The sequence below is a fragment of the Apus apus genome, chromosome 6, assembly GCF_020740795.1.
Source record: "Apus apus isolate bApuApu2 chromosome 6, bApuApu2.pri.cur, whole genome shotgun sequence".
NCBI classification, from domain to species: domain Eukaryota; kingdom Metazoa; phylum Chordata; class Aves; order Apodiformes; family Apodidae; genus Apus; species Apus apus.
Genome location: NC_067287.1, coordinates 32,524,342 through 32,542,058, shown reverse-complemented (window position 1 = coordinate 32,542,058; position 17,717 = coordinate 32,524,342). Strand labels below are relative to the sequence as shown.

The 17,717-nt window shown below is 38.8% G+C and overlaps 1 protein-coding gene across 1 annotated transcript in view; it reads right to left on the bottom strand.

Annotated features, from left to right (window-relative positions):
• Positions 1-17,383, bottom strand: part of COL5A2 (collagen type V alpha 2 chain) — a 104,085-nt gene extending 86,702 nt beyond the window's left edge. Inside the window, exon 1 of the mRNA XM_051623570.1 lies at positions 16,802-17,383. Within this exon, the coding sequence (XP_051479530.1) occupies positions 16,802-16,904 (103 nt within the window). The 5' untranslated portion in view covers positions 16,905-17,383. The remainder of the gene's footprint in view (positions 1-16,801) is intronic.
• Positions 17,384-17,717: the final 334 nt, after the last annotated feature.

Below are 17,717 nucleotides of genomic sequence, written 5' to 3'. Positions count from 1 at the left end.
GCTGAGTAACAGCCTTGCACTCAAGCCTAGAGCAGGCAGGAGATGTTCATAAATACAGAGCAGTACATTTTTTTTATTGACTTAACTAAAAATATCAAAGAATAAATTAATTTTCTGCTAAAATTTCCTATAATTGGGAAAATAACATTATTGTAAAATTATTTAAAAACTACATAAAGCCGTTCCTGTTGTTCAATAATACTGTTTCTAGCCAAAATCTGGAAAGAGCCAACCTCACTGCAGTGCTGTTACAGATGATGTGTTTCTTTCTTTCATGGCATAGATTTGAGGGAAAGCGCAGCAGAGGGCATGACTAACTACACATTTCCCATAAATAGCTATGTAATTTCAACTTAACTGCACTGTAAGCTCTATAAAATCCCTCTATGAAGTATACTTTCGATGCCCACCTCATTGTTATGGTTAGCTAGATTTAGGTAGTTATATACAGTTTGAGGTCAATATGGAAAACAGGCCTCATTCATTACTGGTAAGATCTCTCCAAAAAGAATACACTCTGAGGAGCCCAGCAACCAGGCACTGGGACACAAGAACCAACTGGTAAGGTACAAAGCCTGTAATTGCTTCATTCAGAAAATAATTACTCATCAGAATATATCAAGGACAATAAATTCAATCCCAGATGCACCACCAGTAATAAACAATGACAGAAGAGAACAGCATCCATGTAAATTATCTCTCTGGTAACAGAAGCATATTCTTCCAAAGAGGGCAGCATATGAACATTTGTCTTTTATAAGACATCCTCCTGCAACTGAGCTAAAAAAATTAAACACTCCTTATGTAAAAAAGGTGTCTGAAGCTCACTTTGAAAGACCCTTATCCAGAAGGTGGTAATTGTGCCAATGGATCTGCAGGGAGGGCCTATCCTACAGATTGTTACCCATCAGTACCCAAAGGGAATATTCAGAATCAGCAGACAGCTGGAAATAAATGTCTTATCACTCTAGGTTTCCATTCCCCTACCTACCAGGAGAGCAACATCCTTATTTATTGCATGAAGAACTTAGGCATAACACATCGTTATGTAGACTGCTTTGGAAGGGGATGACATTTTACTGTGATGTAACAATGTGATACTTTCAAAATAATCCATTTCAAAGTCTATATAACACAGGAATATTAAAATATGATTAATGGAACACTTTAATAGACCTTGGGAAAAATTTCTTTTCAACTTTCAATTTCCTGTTTTAAATATCTATCTGTGTTTGGAGAACAAAAATGTTATTATTGCTGCCTTGAAATTTTACTGCCAAGGCACACATATCAGAAGAGGTCGTTAACACTGACTCAGACGTGCATTACACAGAAACTAGACCATGCCTCACAAAGGCTCCAAAACTTGCTTTAGAAACCTTTTCCCTTTGAATCAGATGTCAAGCATCTAAATTCCCAGTCTTATATTTTTTAATATGAATTTCATATGAGATAGGTAACACCTTGTACTAAGAGGAAAACTTTCTTACACAACCAGCAGCTGATTAATTTCAGGTAATTGCTGGACTATTCACATGTTATAAAAACAAATAATTCAAATGCATGAAAACTCAGACAGAGAATACTTCTTAATCAAAAAAAGAAAGTCAGTTTGGATCCAAAGGAGTTGTAATATGTGTATTTTTTTCTACTGTCTGTTCCATTCCTCTTAATATTCTTATGCAGACTGAGTAACATACATACCAGCCTGTTCAAGGCTTCACCAAATCTCTCCTTTTTACTAGATAAAGAGATGTTCATACCCAGACCAAATAGTACATGTCAGTGTACACACCAGTGACATTTCTTTCCACAGAAAGTTACTCTGGATAAGCACCATTTCAAGTGATGGCGCAACATATGACTTGAGCTTTAATCACATATGACAAACTAGAAATTTCACAGGCTATGAATACCTGAATTTTGCAAGCATGTCAGACTCTTTATAACACAGCAGTGAGTGCACTAACGCAGGTGCTGAAAAAACTCATTATGCATTTAGTTCAACTGAAAGAAAAACATTGCCCTTCAGGCTCTTTCCGTGAAGACAATTCCATTTCCAAAACCAGAGCTGTCTGGTGACAGGCTTCTACATGTTTCCCACAGGATGAGAAAAAAAAAAAAAGAGAGAGAAAAAAATAGTGTCAGCTGGAACAGAGGAAAATGGCATTTTGAGGAAATATTTCATGTTCTTCAATTGTATATCTTTCAGTAAGTTTAATGGCTAAACCTGCAAGTTCTCCAAGCCCTGAATCTACTACTACACAACAAAAAAATACAGCAGAGCCACACAGGGAGAATGGCACATGCCTGCATCACCTTTAAGGATTTAGGTCATGAAGACTTGAAAGAAACATTTCAGATGCCTGAAGAGATTGTGCTGCACTGCACAAAAAATAGTAATGTAATTGCTATAATTGTATACCGTCTGTAGTGACCTGCAGGTTAACACAGCAGTTACTTTTACTTTTCTGTATCTGTATTCCTGAAAAATTGACTTTGCTATTCCTAACCAAACCGATATTAGCTAAGTTTTTCAGTGTGATGGACAGCAAGAACCATATGCAATTTGTTTTATTAAATTTGTCTTAACCACAGTTGTGACAATATTTGCTGTTGTCTTCTCAGAGCAATAGACTAGCAGCAGTAAAAGCATTACTTATATGTGACACATAAAGGAGCGAGGGAATCTTCTCCTGCATTAGCTCCAAAATAATTTGCCAAATCCCCATCTTACTTATACTAGATAAGTGTAGGAGGAAGAAGAGAAAAAATAAAATAAAATTAAAAACACCCCAGAACCGAAAAACACTTGCACTGCCTTCACCACTGGAAAAAAACTTGCCTTCTACCTACTTCGATAAGTACTACAAGAACCAGGCCTATGCAAGTTCTACCCTCAAACTTCACAGTTTGTTAGGTATCAAAAGGGCTCAGAATAATTAATTACTTGTCTTGCCTGACTATGACAAAATGTCCCAAAGTTAGCTCTGCCATTTTAATAAACAGTTAGTCAATGCTATCTGCAAACATAGGTGCATCAGTTTCTGCTGCTTACATTTCATTGTGAACTACACTATGCTGTATAAACAAAAGACTTAGAAAATTCTAAGTCATGCAAACTTCAAGGGGGAATTTCAGGCATTGCAGCCATGTGCACACACTCGCAAGAATAAGATGGAGAGTGAATTTAGCCACTTTATAAAGAAAGAAAACACAATTCAGGAAAAAACAAAAATGCTTATTTCAAGTTTTTTCTGACCAGAAGTATAAACTGGTAGTTTTAACAAAGAATCACTGGAAACTAGTTCTGGCAAAAGCATACCTTTTTCCTAAACCAGCCCCAAACCTATAAACCACTCCTTTTATCCTAACCAGATTCAGTTTTATCTTATTATACTGGGAGAAAATAGAGATCCATTAAACCCACACCTTTTTCTTCTGTGGGGGTGGAAACAAAAGGACAAACTGAAAAACGGACTTTACACATGGACTAAAGAGCCTATATTTATACTGTAATTCATCATTATAGCTGCTGCACGATCAGCAGCAGACCACAATTTGCAGTTCAGCCCACAGACCAACTTTGTCTTGAAAGCACTGATATATTTTCAGCTATATTTTCAGACTCATGTTCTTCAGAAGCTTACACATCTAACCTATGGGATAAGCAGGCAGATAGTACTGCACAAAGCAGAATGTCTTACTTTGTTTCTCAAGAGAACTGTACTAGCCAAGTAGTCCCAAGAACGGAATTGGGGTTCTGAAAGGAGGGACATTTGATGAAGACAAAAAAAAAGCACCATTTTGAAATTATGTGTCATGAATTGCTCAGTTGTGATTCTTATCCCAATAGACAAAGGCAGGGCACTATCAGACCAGAAAGTTTCTTCTCATGGCATTAAGTCAACACTCACTGACATTTATAGGACTTCAAATAAGCCACAGCTGTGTCCTGTTAGAAAACAGGACTGTAAGAGCCTCCTCTTCTCAGGAACAGTCACGTTTCCTTCTAGTACCATCCCTCCAGCAAAGGGCTCCCAAATCCTTCTCCCAGGCAGAGCTACAGACTGGGATGTTACACACGCCAAATGTTAAGTAAATATCCATGCTTAATTCTACCCCAAAGTTCAGCCTTTACTGAGCATTTTAGAGCTTTATGTAAAATTTACCAGGACTATCATATTAAGTGCACGAGTCATCTTTAGAACCCAAAAATATTTAACTTGCTTGTTCTTTGGCAGCAAGATCCTACAATGGCCTTTTCTGCATCAGATCTGAGCAAAGAGGAAACTCAAACCAAAGCTACTGAGGTTCTCCTCGTTCCCCCTGAAATCAGAAACCGGGCTGTGTTTGTGAACTGATGGTTGTGGGTTGATGTTTGCTCATGACCAGAAGGAATCATCAGTCAAAAGCATGAATATTTGGGCAGAAAGATGGCAAAATTCAGAATGCTGGTTATTACAAAAAGTTTGATTATAGATATAAAAAGCACTACTTGTATGAAAATAATCTCTATGTGAACTTCTTTTTTGCTGTAATTGAGAAAAGATTTCTAAGATAGCTACTCTTTTATTAAAAGTATCTCACTGCTACATCATTTTTCCTAATTCATTCTTATTGCAGACAAGTAGATCCTGATGTTTGCTGCCCTCTTTCAAATGAAAAACTGAAATAACTAAATTCTTCATTAATTAAGGTAGTTAGGCAAACAACTAGGTGCCAGTCATCTCATTACAAGAAATAGGGCTATTCCTGTGCTTCAAGTTAGGTTCTACAGTACTCTCCTGAATAAGAGATTTAAATCACCAAATATTTACTTTGTGTTAATTAGATTCAAACAGAAACAAAATAAACCACCTATCTTGCACAGTGCAAAGAAAACAGACAAATTCCATCTTGCAGACGTTTCCTAGGAAACCAGGGAAGGCTCAAAGAAACAAAGAACAGCTGGAAAAAGTTAAAAAAAACAACAACAACTATAAACAAACAAACAAACCACAGAAATAACTAAGCTCTCCATATCCTCAATTTTTAAACTATTAGAAAAATATCACTAATAAAAGTTAGAGCAGTGAAATTCACACTGGTTGTCCCTGGCACTCCTCATAAAATGCACCATCTGACTGAACTCTTCTCTCCTTATCATCCCACCCTGTCCCCCCTCTAAGAAGTTGGAACTTTTTGATACAAAGTGGCAAAGCTGCAAAGCCTGATTCTAATTTTAAAACTAGTCAAGTATTCAACATGAAAATCCACGCAATTCAAGAAACATATTTAGCATGATGACTCAGTATGTGTATTTCAGTAGCACCCTAAGGCTTCATCCGAGATCAAGGATGCTTTCTGCTCAGCACCACACAAATTCATAGGAAGACCCTGCACTTCACAATAACTACAAAAAAATCAAAGTGTGTCCAAGCAACTCAATCTCAGTAACCAGGTTTAGATACAATTTTCTAGTACTACAGCAAACACAACCTGGGGTGGGGGGGGAAGAAGGAGGAAAGGGAAAGGGAAAGGGAAAGGGAAAGGGAAAGGGAAAGGAAAAGGGAAAGGGAAAGGGAAAGGGAAAGGAAAAGGAAAAGGAAAAGGGAAAGGAAAAGGGAAAGGAAAAGGGAAAGGGAAAGGAAAAGGAAAGGAAAAGGAAAGGAAAAGGAAAGGAAAAGGAAAGGAAAAGGAAAGGAAAAGGAAAGGAAAAGGAAAGGAAAAGGAAAGGAAAAGGAAAGGAAAAGGAAAGGAAAAGGAAAGGAAAAGGAAAGGAAAAGGAAAGGAAAAGGAAAGGAAAAGGAAAGGAAAAGGAAAGGAAAAGGAAAGGAAAAGGAAAGGAAAAGGAAAGGAAAAGGAAAGGAAAAGGAAAGGAAAAGGAAAGGAAAAGGAAAGGAAAAGGAAAGGAAAAGGAAAGGAAAAGGAAAGGAAAAGGAAAGGAAAAGGAAAGGAAAAGGAAAGGAAAAGGAAAGGAAAAGGAAAGGAAAAGGAAAGGAAAAGGAAAGGAAAAGGAAAGGAAAAGGAAAGGAAAAGGAAAGGAAAAGGAAAGGAAAAGGAAAGGAAAAGGAAAGGAAAAGGAAAGGAAAAGGAAAGGAAAAGGAAAGGAAAAGGAAAGGAAAAGGAAAGGAAAAGGAAAGGAAAAGGAAAGGAAAAGGAAAGGAAAAGGAAAGGAAAAGGAAAGGAAAAGGAAAGGAAAAGGAAAGGAAAAGGAAAGGAAAAGGAAAGGAAAAGGAAAGGAAAAGGAAAGGAAAAGGAAAGGAAAAGGAAAGGAAAAGGAAAGGAAAAGGAAAGGAAAAGGAAAGGAAAAGGAAAGGAAAAGGAAAGGAAAAGGAAAGGAAGGGAAAGGAAGGGAAAGGAAGGGAAAGGAAGGGAAAGGAAGGGAAAGGAAGGGAAAAGGAAGAGAAAAGGAAAGGAAAAGGAAAGGAAAAGTAAAGGAAAGGAAAGGAAAAGGAAAGGAAAAGAAAAGGAAAGGAAAAGAAAAGAAAAGGAAAAGGAAAGGAAAGGAAAGGAAAAGGAAAGGAAAAGGAAAGGAAAAGGAAAGGAAAAGGAAAGGAAAAGGAAAGGAAAAGGAAAGGAAAAGGAAAGGAAAAGGAAAGGAAAAGGAAAGGAAAAACAGATAAAGGACAATTTTCCTAAATTTAGAATCCAGTCCTAATTTTTGAAGTCAGCATCTGGCACTTTGCCAGGCATTAGTATAATTCCAATATCCAGTGCTGTCACAGCATTCATACTGTCATGTTGGCTCTTCCTTCCCCACACAGCTCCATTTTCCATGTTCTGCTCTGCTTATTGCCAGGCTTGATGCCTCTTACATCAGGTTCTTCCCTTCCTTTGCTGCCAGTGCATGTTCCAGTATTTTCTGACTCTTGCCAAAACAAGCATTTAAACATCTGGAAATTATCCTCCATTACTTTCACCAGCAAGATGCATCTGCCTTGCAATGTAGTTCCCATACAGTGGGAATGTCTGATATTATATAAAAGATACCGCAATTCATATATGTGTATATATATACACATACACATATATATAATGCACTACATAGATTTAACACACTATAAAGTAAAGTATTCTAAATTGTAACTTGTAATAAGTTACAAACACATATGTATTTCTTTTTAAAATTTAAGGATGTATACTGGCAGGTGTACAGCCCAAAACATTCCTGATTTGAGAGATCTATATTACAGATATTTAAAATAAACATGGTGCAATACATTACATTCAGAATTGTGTTATTTTCCTAGTGCACACAACTTTAAATTGAAATATATATTTTTTCACTAAGATTTCCTGAAAAAACGTCTTTCATAGACGAATTATTTCAGATGTAAAACTGGGAGTCTTAGGTATGACTGGCCTGTAATAATGACATCGAAGTATTACTATTTGAATACTGAGTCTATAAAAGTCACAACCGTGTGTTCAGAAGTTGCTGCAGCATGCATTCCCCTTCTACTACTCAAGCAATTCAAGCTGTTTTTAAAGGTTCAGTTTTATAAGATATAGGATGGCTAATAAATCAGATGCTGTGTGTTACAGGATACAAAGCATGCACAATTCAACAGTTCTGGCTTGTAAAACCTTTCTCAAAAACATGGTTTTAATGTCAAATATGTCTAAGGAAACACTGTCAAGGCTGATTTCTAGCATGTCACAAGCTCCTCCATGTTCTACATGAGTTAAAGAAAATACACCTTCAGCACTAGAAGTTCTTTAAACTGCATCATGAAGTTAACAAGCTGACTACCTTTTCCTTTAGAAACCAACAGATTTTCAGTGCATGCTTTAGGGTTGTTGGCTTCAGGTTTTTTGTAACAAAAGAAGTCCCTCCTTCAATGGAAAACTGATACAGAGGAAAAGAGATACTACTTTCTGTCTCTGCCTCTGGAGGAGGGGAAACCAAACTATTTTCATGCATTCTCCATGGACTGAAGCCACAATAGGACCATAAAGCCTCAGTCACAGAGAGCTAAGGGCTCCTCAAGAGGCACAAGCCCAACTTCACACCCAAAGGGTCTCTGGAAGTTCCTGCCTTTTTGTTTCCCTTCCTCTTCCTTTTTCAGAGCTTTGGACATCCTGAGGATTATTTGGTCTGGTAGGTGTGCACATGAAAAAAACCTTAAATAAGAGAGATTCAGTACTCAGAATATCTGTCCTAGTCAAGTCCCCTAAATTTCCAGTTTATAATTATTTATTTTCCAAAAATTACCACTTTTGCCAACATTGGACTTGATCATTGAAGGATGAACTAAAGCCTCCAACCATTTCCTCATGTTTTTCTGCCTAATGGACCATATTTTTCTTTACCAAGTCCTACGTGATGAAGAATAGTATCCTTGGTTTTAGCCCACTCTCATCACAGAGCACAGTGCAAACTCTGTTGTTATCATCACTCCAACCTACAATTTCCTAAGATAATTCACCTCTTTGTGTATCTTACCCATACCTTTACACAGACAGCAAGTATTTAATTCCTCTGTCCTGATCTGGGCACAGATTATCATCTGTGAATTTCATTAATATCCTGTTTCTTTCCTGATGCAGATTACAGAAAATAGTCTGTGAAATTATTAATTTCACCCACAATAAAGATACATTACTCTTAATTTAATTTTCCTGCCCCTCACAACAGCAATATTCAAGCCAATACTAAGATTTCAGTGAACTAAATGCTTTACCAGCAGTCAAATGCTTCTACATCAACACAGCATAGAGCCATTAAGCAACCTTTTAAAATGCAATTGTAAAGTATAATTCAACAGTACACACAAAGAATGAGGTTAAAGTTCTTCCTTAAGGGACACAGAGCTGCTACAGCACCATCTGCAAGTCTTACACTTAAAATGTTTTGGAAATATCTGTTCATTTCTCCAAAGACCTGAAGTCTACTAGATTTTTCAAACTTCCTCAAGAATAAATGATGAATTTTCCAGAACTGTAATAAATGACCTTTCCTTATAGAAATAATACCTGACAGCTAAAGATACCTTCAGCCAGACTGCTATCAGAAGTCATGCTGCTAAATAACATTAAGGCAAGAAAACTCCAGAAGCACAACAACCTTTTCAGCAGGAGCCCTCAGTGGTTTATCTCCATTTTAGTTGATTTAGTTGTCAGGTTTCTATGGGCTTGGTCACAGTTACTACAGAGAATGCTCCCCTCGCTTGACCTTAACTTCTTGTGCAAAGCCTTACTACCACTGGGACTAGGACACTTGAAGATACGTGAAAGTCAAGTGTATCCTCTTTTTCAAATGGGAAGAGGAATTTCAGGAAAACTCCAGGAGTCTCAGAGGAGTGAGATGACCCAGCTACTCAGTGACACCTTTCCATCAATATAAATGAGAAAGCCACAGATAGATCATACTTTATTTAAAAAGGAATATATTACATAACTTGTCAACAATAATTCAAGTTCATAATTCAGGTAACTGAATGTTCACAACTCAGGGTAACTGAATTGATTTCCCTAAAATAGCACTGATGGCTAAATTATTGCTATGCCTAATAAACCTAATCATATACCCTAGTCTAAAGGAAATTCCTCTTGCCAGTGAGATTTCAATTTTTTATCTCAACAATGTCCCATGGGATGCTGTTACCCAGCTACTGAGCATGTGAAGTTCAGTTCTTGGAGAACTTACAGCATCACAGCTGAGGGGAGAAAAAAGAAAAGCAAACAACAAAACTCAAACATTTTAAGATAGGCACAAAATGAGACAAAAAATATTTTTCATAGGATAGAAATCACTATGGTATTACATTGTATTCTCATGACAGCAAAAGATTTGGTAGAACCCTGTAAAGAAAATATTTAAGAAAAGCTGAATGGAAAACACAGCTTCTGCTCCCTGTTTCTGCTTGAAATTTTCCCTTTAAAATTCTTCTTTGGGGCTATTGGGGTATGTAATGAGACAAGAGACAGGAGACCTCAGCTGGGTAAGTGATTTAAAAAAAAAAAAAAAAAAAATTAAAAATATATCAATCAAGATCTTCTGTGATCTCTGGGAAAAAGAGGACTGCTTTCAACAAAGTGCTCAGCACAACCTCTAAGGTTACCTGCAGTAGGAGACGTATCAAGGGACAGATGACAGGAGTTCTCTGCAAATGAGGAACAGCTTCTTCCTGGCTTTAGCCTGTATTGTTGTTTCCATTTTAACATGCATTATTGACCTTGAGGCAACTGGGCCAGGACAGACTCCAGAGGATACCTTTTCTCTCCCTTAATCTCTTCCTGCCCTACACTGTCATTGTGCCTTTAATCCTTCACTTCAGATGGTCAGCTTGCTGAAGGATGCTGGCAAGCATTTCATGACCAAAGAGCATTTGGAGAAGATATTGTATGGACCTTCTCAGCCAGACATCTACTGCACAGCAGGGAACAGGCCCCAGTGAGACAGTTTACCCTTCTGTTCCTACTCTAAATGAGTTCATGTCCAAACCTCTGAATTCCTGCCAGCAGTATCAGAGTAGCTGCTTGTGTTTCTATTCAGCCACATTATCGAAAGAACAGGGCACAGAGATTCAAATTAATTATTTAGTCCTCCCATGCTACCGTGACATAGTCCAAAAGCTATAAATGAAAACTACTGAAGACACAAAATACTATGGGAGTTTTTCACTATAAAACCAATTCTATTATATCATTCTCCCAACTGCACAATTTAATAATACAACTTCTCCAAAACTCCAATCAAGTTTCAGCTGGCAGCAGCATGGCCAAGGAACAACCTTAGAACAGCTCTCCAAAGACAAGACCTATCTTCAGCAGCTAATAAAAGCAGAATCCCAAGGGGCTGCATGAATAGAGGTTCCCTGTACCAAGAGCATCCCACCGCTGGCCCTCTGACAATCATTCTTAGTCTTCGTGCTTATATAACACATGACCTTTCCGCAGCAAATGCGGGTGGGATAGTGGAATAATGGAACTGTTTCTCACTACAAGAATAAAAGACAGCACAGCAGGCTATGAAAAATGTATGTTGCTTACTCAGAAAAGATAATTGTATGTAACGGTTTGGATATTTTAATTACCACAGCACCAAGGGCTTATCAGCATCCAAAGCTTCCTGCATGCTATTGTTTGCATAACCATAAATCAACCTATAAACCAAGAATTTGTATGAACAAATTGTTGTGTTACTTCCCATGGACAGTATCACTATTTTATCCTTTCTGGTAGTTCAGCAACAGCATTAACTCTTCAAATTTCTCAGAACTTAAGTCAAGAAAAGAATAAATCACAGAACGTAATCTGTAACCAAAAAAAAATGTGGAGAAAAGGTAACATTTTTACACACATAATGTATTGATTCGGTTAAAGGTGTGAACAGTTCACCGTGTCACCTCTGAGATACCTCCCATCTTCAGTGTGTTGCATGATTTATAAGTACCTAGTTTCTTAAATGACTGAGGAATGCTTACTTTATACTACTGCAATAAACACATTTTCCTCATCCTCTTCTCATTATGCTTTGAATTAATGCACCAGACATACCAGTTCAATTTATACCTGACCTTCTGCACATGACAGTCTCACCAGGGCTATTGAAGGGCAGTTTAACAAGGTGGCTCTGTTGCAGCTTGAGATTTCAGGCAGCGAGAGTAACAATCTTTCCTCGTGCTCTGGAAGTTCAAACTCCAAGAAGCCTTTGTCAAAAACTGAAAATCCAAGTTAATCTGATTCATTTATTCATTTTACACTAAAGGAATTTTGCCCTGTGCATTAGATTAAGAATAGGTTCTTTTGTCTGTAAAATAATTTGAAGTGCAAACCCAGTCTCTCTTCACTGACCCAACTTAGAATCCATTGGATTGGCACTTTCATTTATTCCTTCCAAGAAGAATTTTTGAGAAACAAATTTATATCACCAGGACCTCACACAAAAAAGTGTGCGGGGTCACAAAGACAAACATGGGTGAAACAATCAGTGTTCATATAAGGATAGATCACATGCTTCCAGCTGGAATTTCAACTATTTTTTATTATTATTTTATACTTTTTTGGCACCGAGTTTGTTGCCTTCCTCTGTATATGGAAAAATAGTTGCACACAGGCCATGAACATCTGCTCCATTTTTTTTAAGGATCATGGTGTCCCACAAAGGAAGCAGAACTTCTGCTTCCTCACACGTACACACAAGAATCCATGTTCTTTTCTCTCTCAAAACACCACCAATCAAGTAATGCAGTTAGTTGATCAGTTTTGATTCTAACCACAGAAAAATCACATAACTTCCAGTTAACTCAGAAATAGTAAGTACTACCTAAACACCAGGTGCTGCTCCTAAGCAGAGTTTTCCTTGGTAATTTATAATAAATGATGGGGTTTGGCAGACTTTTTTTTTTCCCTGGAAACTTCTAACGAGTTAAAAAAATGAAAAAGGCTTATTTTTATGCTCATACACATTATAAAGAAGGACCATTCCTGAAATGTCTTACATTAACAAATCAACCTGAAAGAACATTGTCTTATTGAAACAACATTGCAAAGATGAAAGGGCTTCATCAAGAAATGAAGCATGAAAGTGCCAAAACGTAAATGAGAGTAGGGAATGACCATTTGGTTTCTATGGCAATAATCTATATTTGTAAACATTGTGGCAAAAAAAAATGCCTGCACTAACCACCACAGCGCGTAATTACTCTCCAGCCACAAAATATTTTCTAAAAAAAACCAACAAGTTAATGTGGATAGTTTAAAATTACCCTCAATTTTACATATTCCATAATACATGAGCAAAATTTTACTCAGTATGAGCAGGAGGAAACTTCTTGAGGATTCCTCTTGTGGAAATTTCTGTGTAAAGCCTCCTTCCCACACTTCCTCAGGCAGGGGAGCCAACCACAAATATTCAGAATTCATGAGTCAGTCCCCAAAGATCTGTGATATTTATTTATATTTGTTTTTAATAAATAATGTGTTCTCATTTGCTGCTTGTTTAGAGCTGTAATCACTTCTATTTTTTAGTTATTTGCTATGATTAGACCCCAAACCATAGACATGTATGCTCACAAACACTCGCATGCTTGCTTTCTCATATAGACAGCAGAGGTAAACATGAAAATGAGTGACATTAGTGTCTGGAACTTTAGGGGGAAAAAAAAGCATCAAGTGTTGTAAGATCCTCACTAAAATTGTATGAACTAACAAGACAGATTTATCCCTCCCCTTTCATATATATCTCCTTGGGAGCTTTGAGGACTCTTTCCCATCAAAACCAAAGCATCTGGCATGAATGTTCAATAATTCTCTTATCTCCTGAGCTACAGCAGACTTTCCCTTGCCATCATATTCCCCACACCTGTCCCAGTGATGAAACTGTGCGATCTAGTAACCTCTTTATGTCTCTCATATCAGTGAGGGGATAAGGGTCATATTTAATAGCCCCCATTCAATCATCTCAGCTGTTCCTGTCTCCATTAAGGACAGTCCATTCTCCTCTCCCTTCACATGGTTTTCAGACAAAGTGAAAGACCTCAAGAATTCAAAGAGGATCATGAATTCAAACGGCACGATTGTTTGTTTTTGCTTGCTCACACTCTGGAACAGGGCAAATTAGATACTTTTCACTCAATACCAGTGCTCACAGTGATCTCAGATGAAGTAGGACTGACACCATGAGAGTGAGAAAAGGGTAACTCATCACAAAATTCCTAGACAAGGGTGTTTTGCAGCAACTGATGAGAACTTAAACTATATACTACATGCATATAAAAATGTGAAAAGCAGACACTAGTGCATCAAAATCAATAATTTTGCGACTGGTTGTTTTAAGTTTTCCTGTTTAAAAGTATAAGCAAGTAAGGCAAGTATAGGACAGGAATGAGAAATATGGGAGATGGTGGCAACAGACCATCACTGCCATACCCGCATAGAATTTATGCAGACAAATCCTCTTGAAGGAGGCAATTCCCAGAATTTCAGCTGTGATACCAAGAGATTTTCCACTAAATGTGTGTTTCTAATTTTCTTAAATATCTTTGAAGAAAGCAACATGTTTACACTCACAAGTGGATGGGAAAGGATCCCAGAAGCATGCACTGCTTCTACTAGTGGTTTCCTGAGTCCTTAGGAAAGAAGATTATACAGTGTGTGGAAATCCCACCACCAAATGTTTGGGGCTTCCAAGTATTCAGTGCTTAAACAGCACAATTTCAGTCACCTTCTGGGCACTTTTTTTGGCCTTACTGCATTTCTGAGATAGCCTGGACCACCTACACAGAAATTAAAACCAGGATCTTTCAGTCTTTCTAGGATTTTGTAGTGCTGACTTTATTCCCAAATAACTTTTAAACAGGAAGATTTTAAACAACAACCACTCTCAAAATTATCTATTTTGATGCACTAGGTTTGAAAGTGTCTGCTTTTCACATTTTTACATGCATTCTAAGTGTGTGTAGTATACAGCAATATCAGCCAACTCTTCTTGAGCAAAACAGATAAACCTGCAGTGGCTTCAAGACGGGGGGGGAAAGAAAAAAAAGTACCTGGAAACTGGCATTAGTTAAAAGAACAGCAGTGGTAAGTGCCAAAAATTTTTTTTAAAAATTATACAGCATGTTTTGTTTATATATTCAACTTATCTCTCAATATCACTCATACTCATTGTGCTACATTCAGTAAAATACTCTTGCACAAGCTCTTTCTTCCTTCCACTGTGCCTGAGGTTGACAACCTATATTAAATCCTCATTTTTTCTAGGATTGGCATGAAAGATGGCTCGTAGAACCAGTTTAATATATGTTCTGGAAGTCTGACAGTTTTTTCTAATCTAAGCTTCCTTAAGTGCCTTCCTTCCTTCCCCAGATATCAGCAATATATATTTTATCACAGCACCTATATTCAGGTGACACATTCAACCAAATGAATGGGGAGAAGTGAAGCAGCTGAACTGACAAAATAACCTGCAGTACAATACACTGTACAGTGATCTTAGACCTCTGCACAAGCAAGTACTAAACCCAAGACAAACAAAGGGTAAAACCCTCCCCATTTTGCAGCGTTTGTGAGCTTGAGTCAAGAACTAAATCAAAACTGACAAGCCCTTGTTTATGCAATTAAACAGACCACCATGTAGGATGTAGCCCCCTTCATCCTCACTGTGCACCATCCCTCAGAACACACTCAAATAGCTTTAGGGCTTGTTTTTTTTTGTTTATTTTTAATATCTAATATTTTTATTTAATATTTTTTAAAAACATTGGAGAAGCATCTTCCTCATAGCTACAGTAACAAAAGCTATTACACTCTCAAATAAGGAAGATCAGTGAAATAAGTGCAAACAGATGTCAGTAATTTATTACAACGTATTTTGCCCTCTGACTTAACAGATACCTCTGAGTTTCCTCAGCCATCGATGCCTGGGAAGTACATCCCAGAAGGTGTTGCTACAGTACCAGCTCATCCCATAATTTTCATATTAGCAACAAACTCATAAACTACATGTAACAACCCCACAAAAATCTCACATAAAAGTTGCCTTTAAAGAAAACAAAACAAAAAACCCAATCCTTTTTACTAAATAGATAAAAAAAAAATTAAGTCAATATTTTTACAAGTGTTTTCTTTGTTTTTATATATATCTGAAAAATGTTTCATGTATGTCTCCCTTTATGGTGAGTATATTAATTATTCTCCCAAGTTTATACAAAGTGCCCCCTCTATGGGACTCCTCACACAGCTGTGTAGGAACGTCTCCTCTTACTTTGTATAACAAAAGTTTTGGAACTATTGCACTGTTTTATTCATCAGGCTTTGACTCCTCCTCACTTGCGCAACACAGCCAGAGAAGTTCAGTCGTAAGAAAAATCAAACTCTTGAAAACAGACAATAAAGTAACAGATAACTGTATTGTAGGGGACTGTACTAGTCCCTTTGTCGGGCATTATTTGGAAAAGAAGCTAGTGTTACACACAAGAAGCCTAGGAAGTATGTTCAGGAGTACGATAGCCACGGACTGTCCCAACCAGCCAGCTCACGTTTCAGGAAACCACCATCCCTCCCGGCACCCATCCCTGCTGATGGAGGAGCATAGCCACAACGCATCCTCCCGACCAGCGATCTTTCTCTTGCTGACATTGCAATGATATTTAACAACAACAAAAAAAAAACGGGTAGAAAGCACTCTAAGAAAGCTCAGGTTGCAGGGTGAAATAGGCAGCCCCCTGCCCGCGGGGAGCTCCGGGCCGCGGGTCGGAGAAAGGGAGGGAGGGGACGGAGAGACGGCGGTGCCCCTGCAGCCTGCCCCGGGAAAGCCGAAGACGACGGAGAAGGGAGGAGAAGAGAAAGAAAGGAGGAAAAAAGAGAAAAGGGGAAAAGAAGAAAGAAAAAAAAAAGAAAGAAACCCACTTTTTCGTATTCCTCTACAACAAAGAATGTGAGAAAGCAGATGTAGCCTCCGCCCTGCCAGGCTTCTGCGTTTCCTTTCCCCAGACCGACTGGCCCGGCGGCTCTGCCTGCAGCCCGTCCCAAGCGCTGCCCTTGGCTGCAGACTCCCCCGGTACACACCGGCCCTGCCCCGGGCCGCAGCGGGGCTCAGCCCGGGCCCCCCGACAGCGCCCGATCGATTGTCCCTCGCCCGCAGCCAGCATCGCAGCTCCCGGCTCTGGAAGCCTCCCCCCTCACTCCTTGTGCTGCCCAGGAGCCGAAAGCACAAACATCGCTGGCCGTTCTTACATAAAGCAAAAGTCTTGTTCCTCTTTTACCTCAGAGGCTTTCCACTTCCACTCCAAATCACGCAATAGGGACACTGCATGCAAAGGGAGAGGGGGAGTAGTATGTTTTTTGTTCTTTAGAGAGAGAAACTCACCACCATCATACTCGTCCTCTTCTTGCGCTTTTATGGTTACAAATCGCCCTAATAAAGCGGCAAGGACGAAAAAAGTTGTCGTTTGTACCCAGATTGCCATCATGCCTAGATATTAGACATGTATCCTCCTGGGCAGCAAAAAGTGCTGAAACGTAAGGTTATTTTAGCACCATGAAGCCAGCTGGGGAGCCTTGCAGCATCAGTTCCAGGACAAAGTCTGCGAGCCCTTTTTTTCAGCACCGGCTCCAAGGCAGTCTGCAAACACTCCTTTCAGGGGATGCAGCTTTAAATAGGAAGAACGCTGCCTCCACTTCTCTTCCTGCCCCTTTTCAGCTGCTCAGGCTCCTAATCATCCACTCCCTGCCAAGCAACAGTCTGATTGATGGTAAATAACCGAATCAGGGCTGGCTTCGCCCTTCCTTGAACTTTTCTCTTTAGGAGTACACTTGGAGGATACGTTCCTGCTGCTGTGCGGGGCATGTGCTGTGTCAGGACCATTTCTGACAAAAGCAAAGCATAGTTCCGTAAGAAGCTGCCAGGAAGAGAAAGCTCTGCTTTTAACACACCCTGCCCACACTTCCTGGGAATGGAGGGTATAGCCCCATTTGGAGCCGGTTCCCTTATTAGGAACTTGATCCCTTTCAGCTTGCGGGGAGGGTTTTCTCCTCTCCCTTGATAACTGTTCCCTGCTTGCTGTAGCTGCTTTATCAAACATGACTCCAGTCCCTTGAGAAGGGGGCACAGAGCTACAGCTTCTTTCAGAAACTTGTAAGTAACCACCTTTTCCCTCCAAACGGGAATAACCTTTCTCAAATTAATTATTTCTGAACAAGCTTTCCTCAAATGCTTAGTGCACTGTTTACCCTCCTACCAGTTGGGAACACTACCCCAAATCTCTGGAAGATGCTCTACGCTT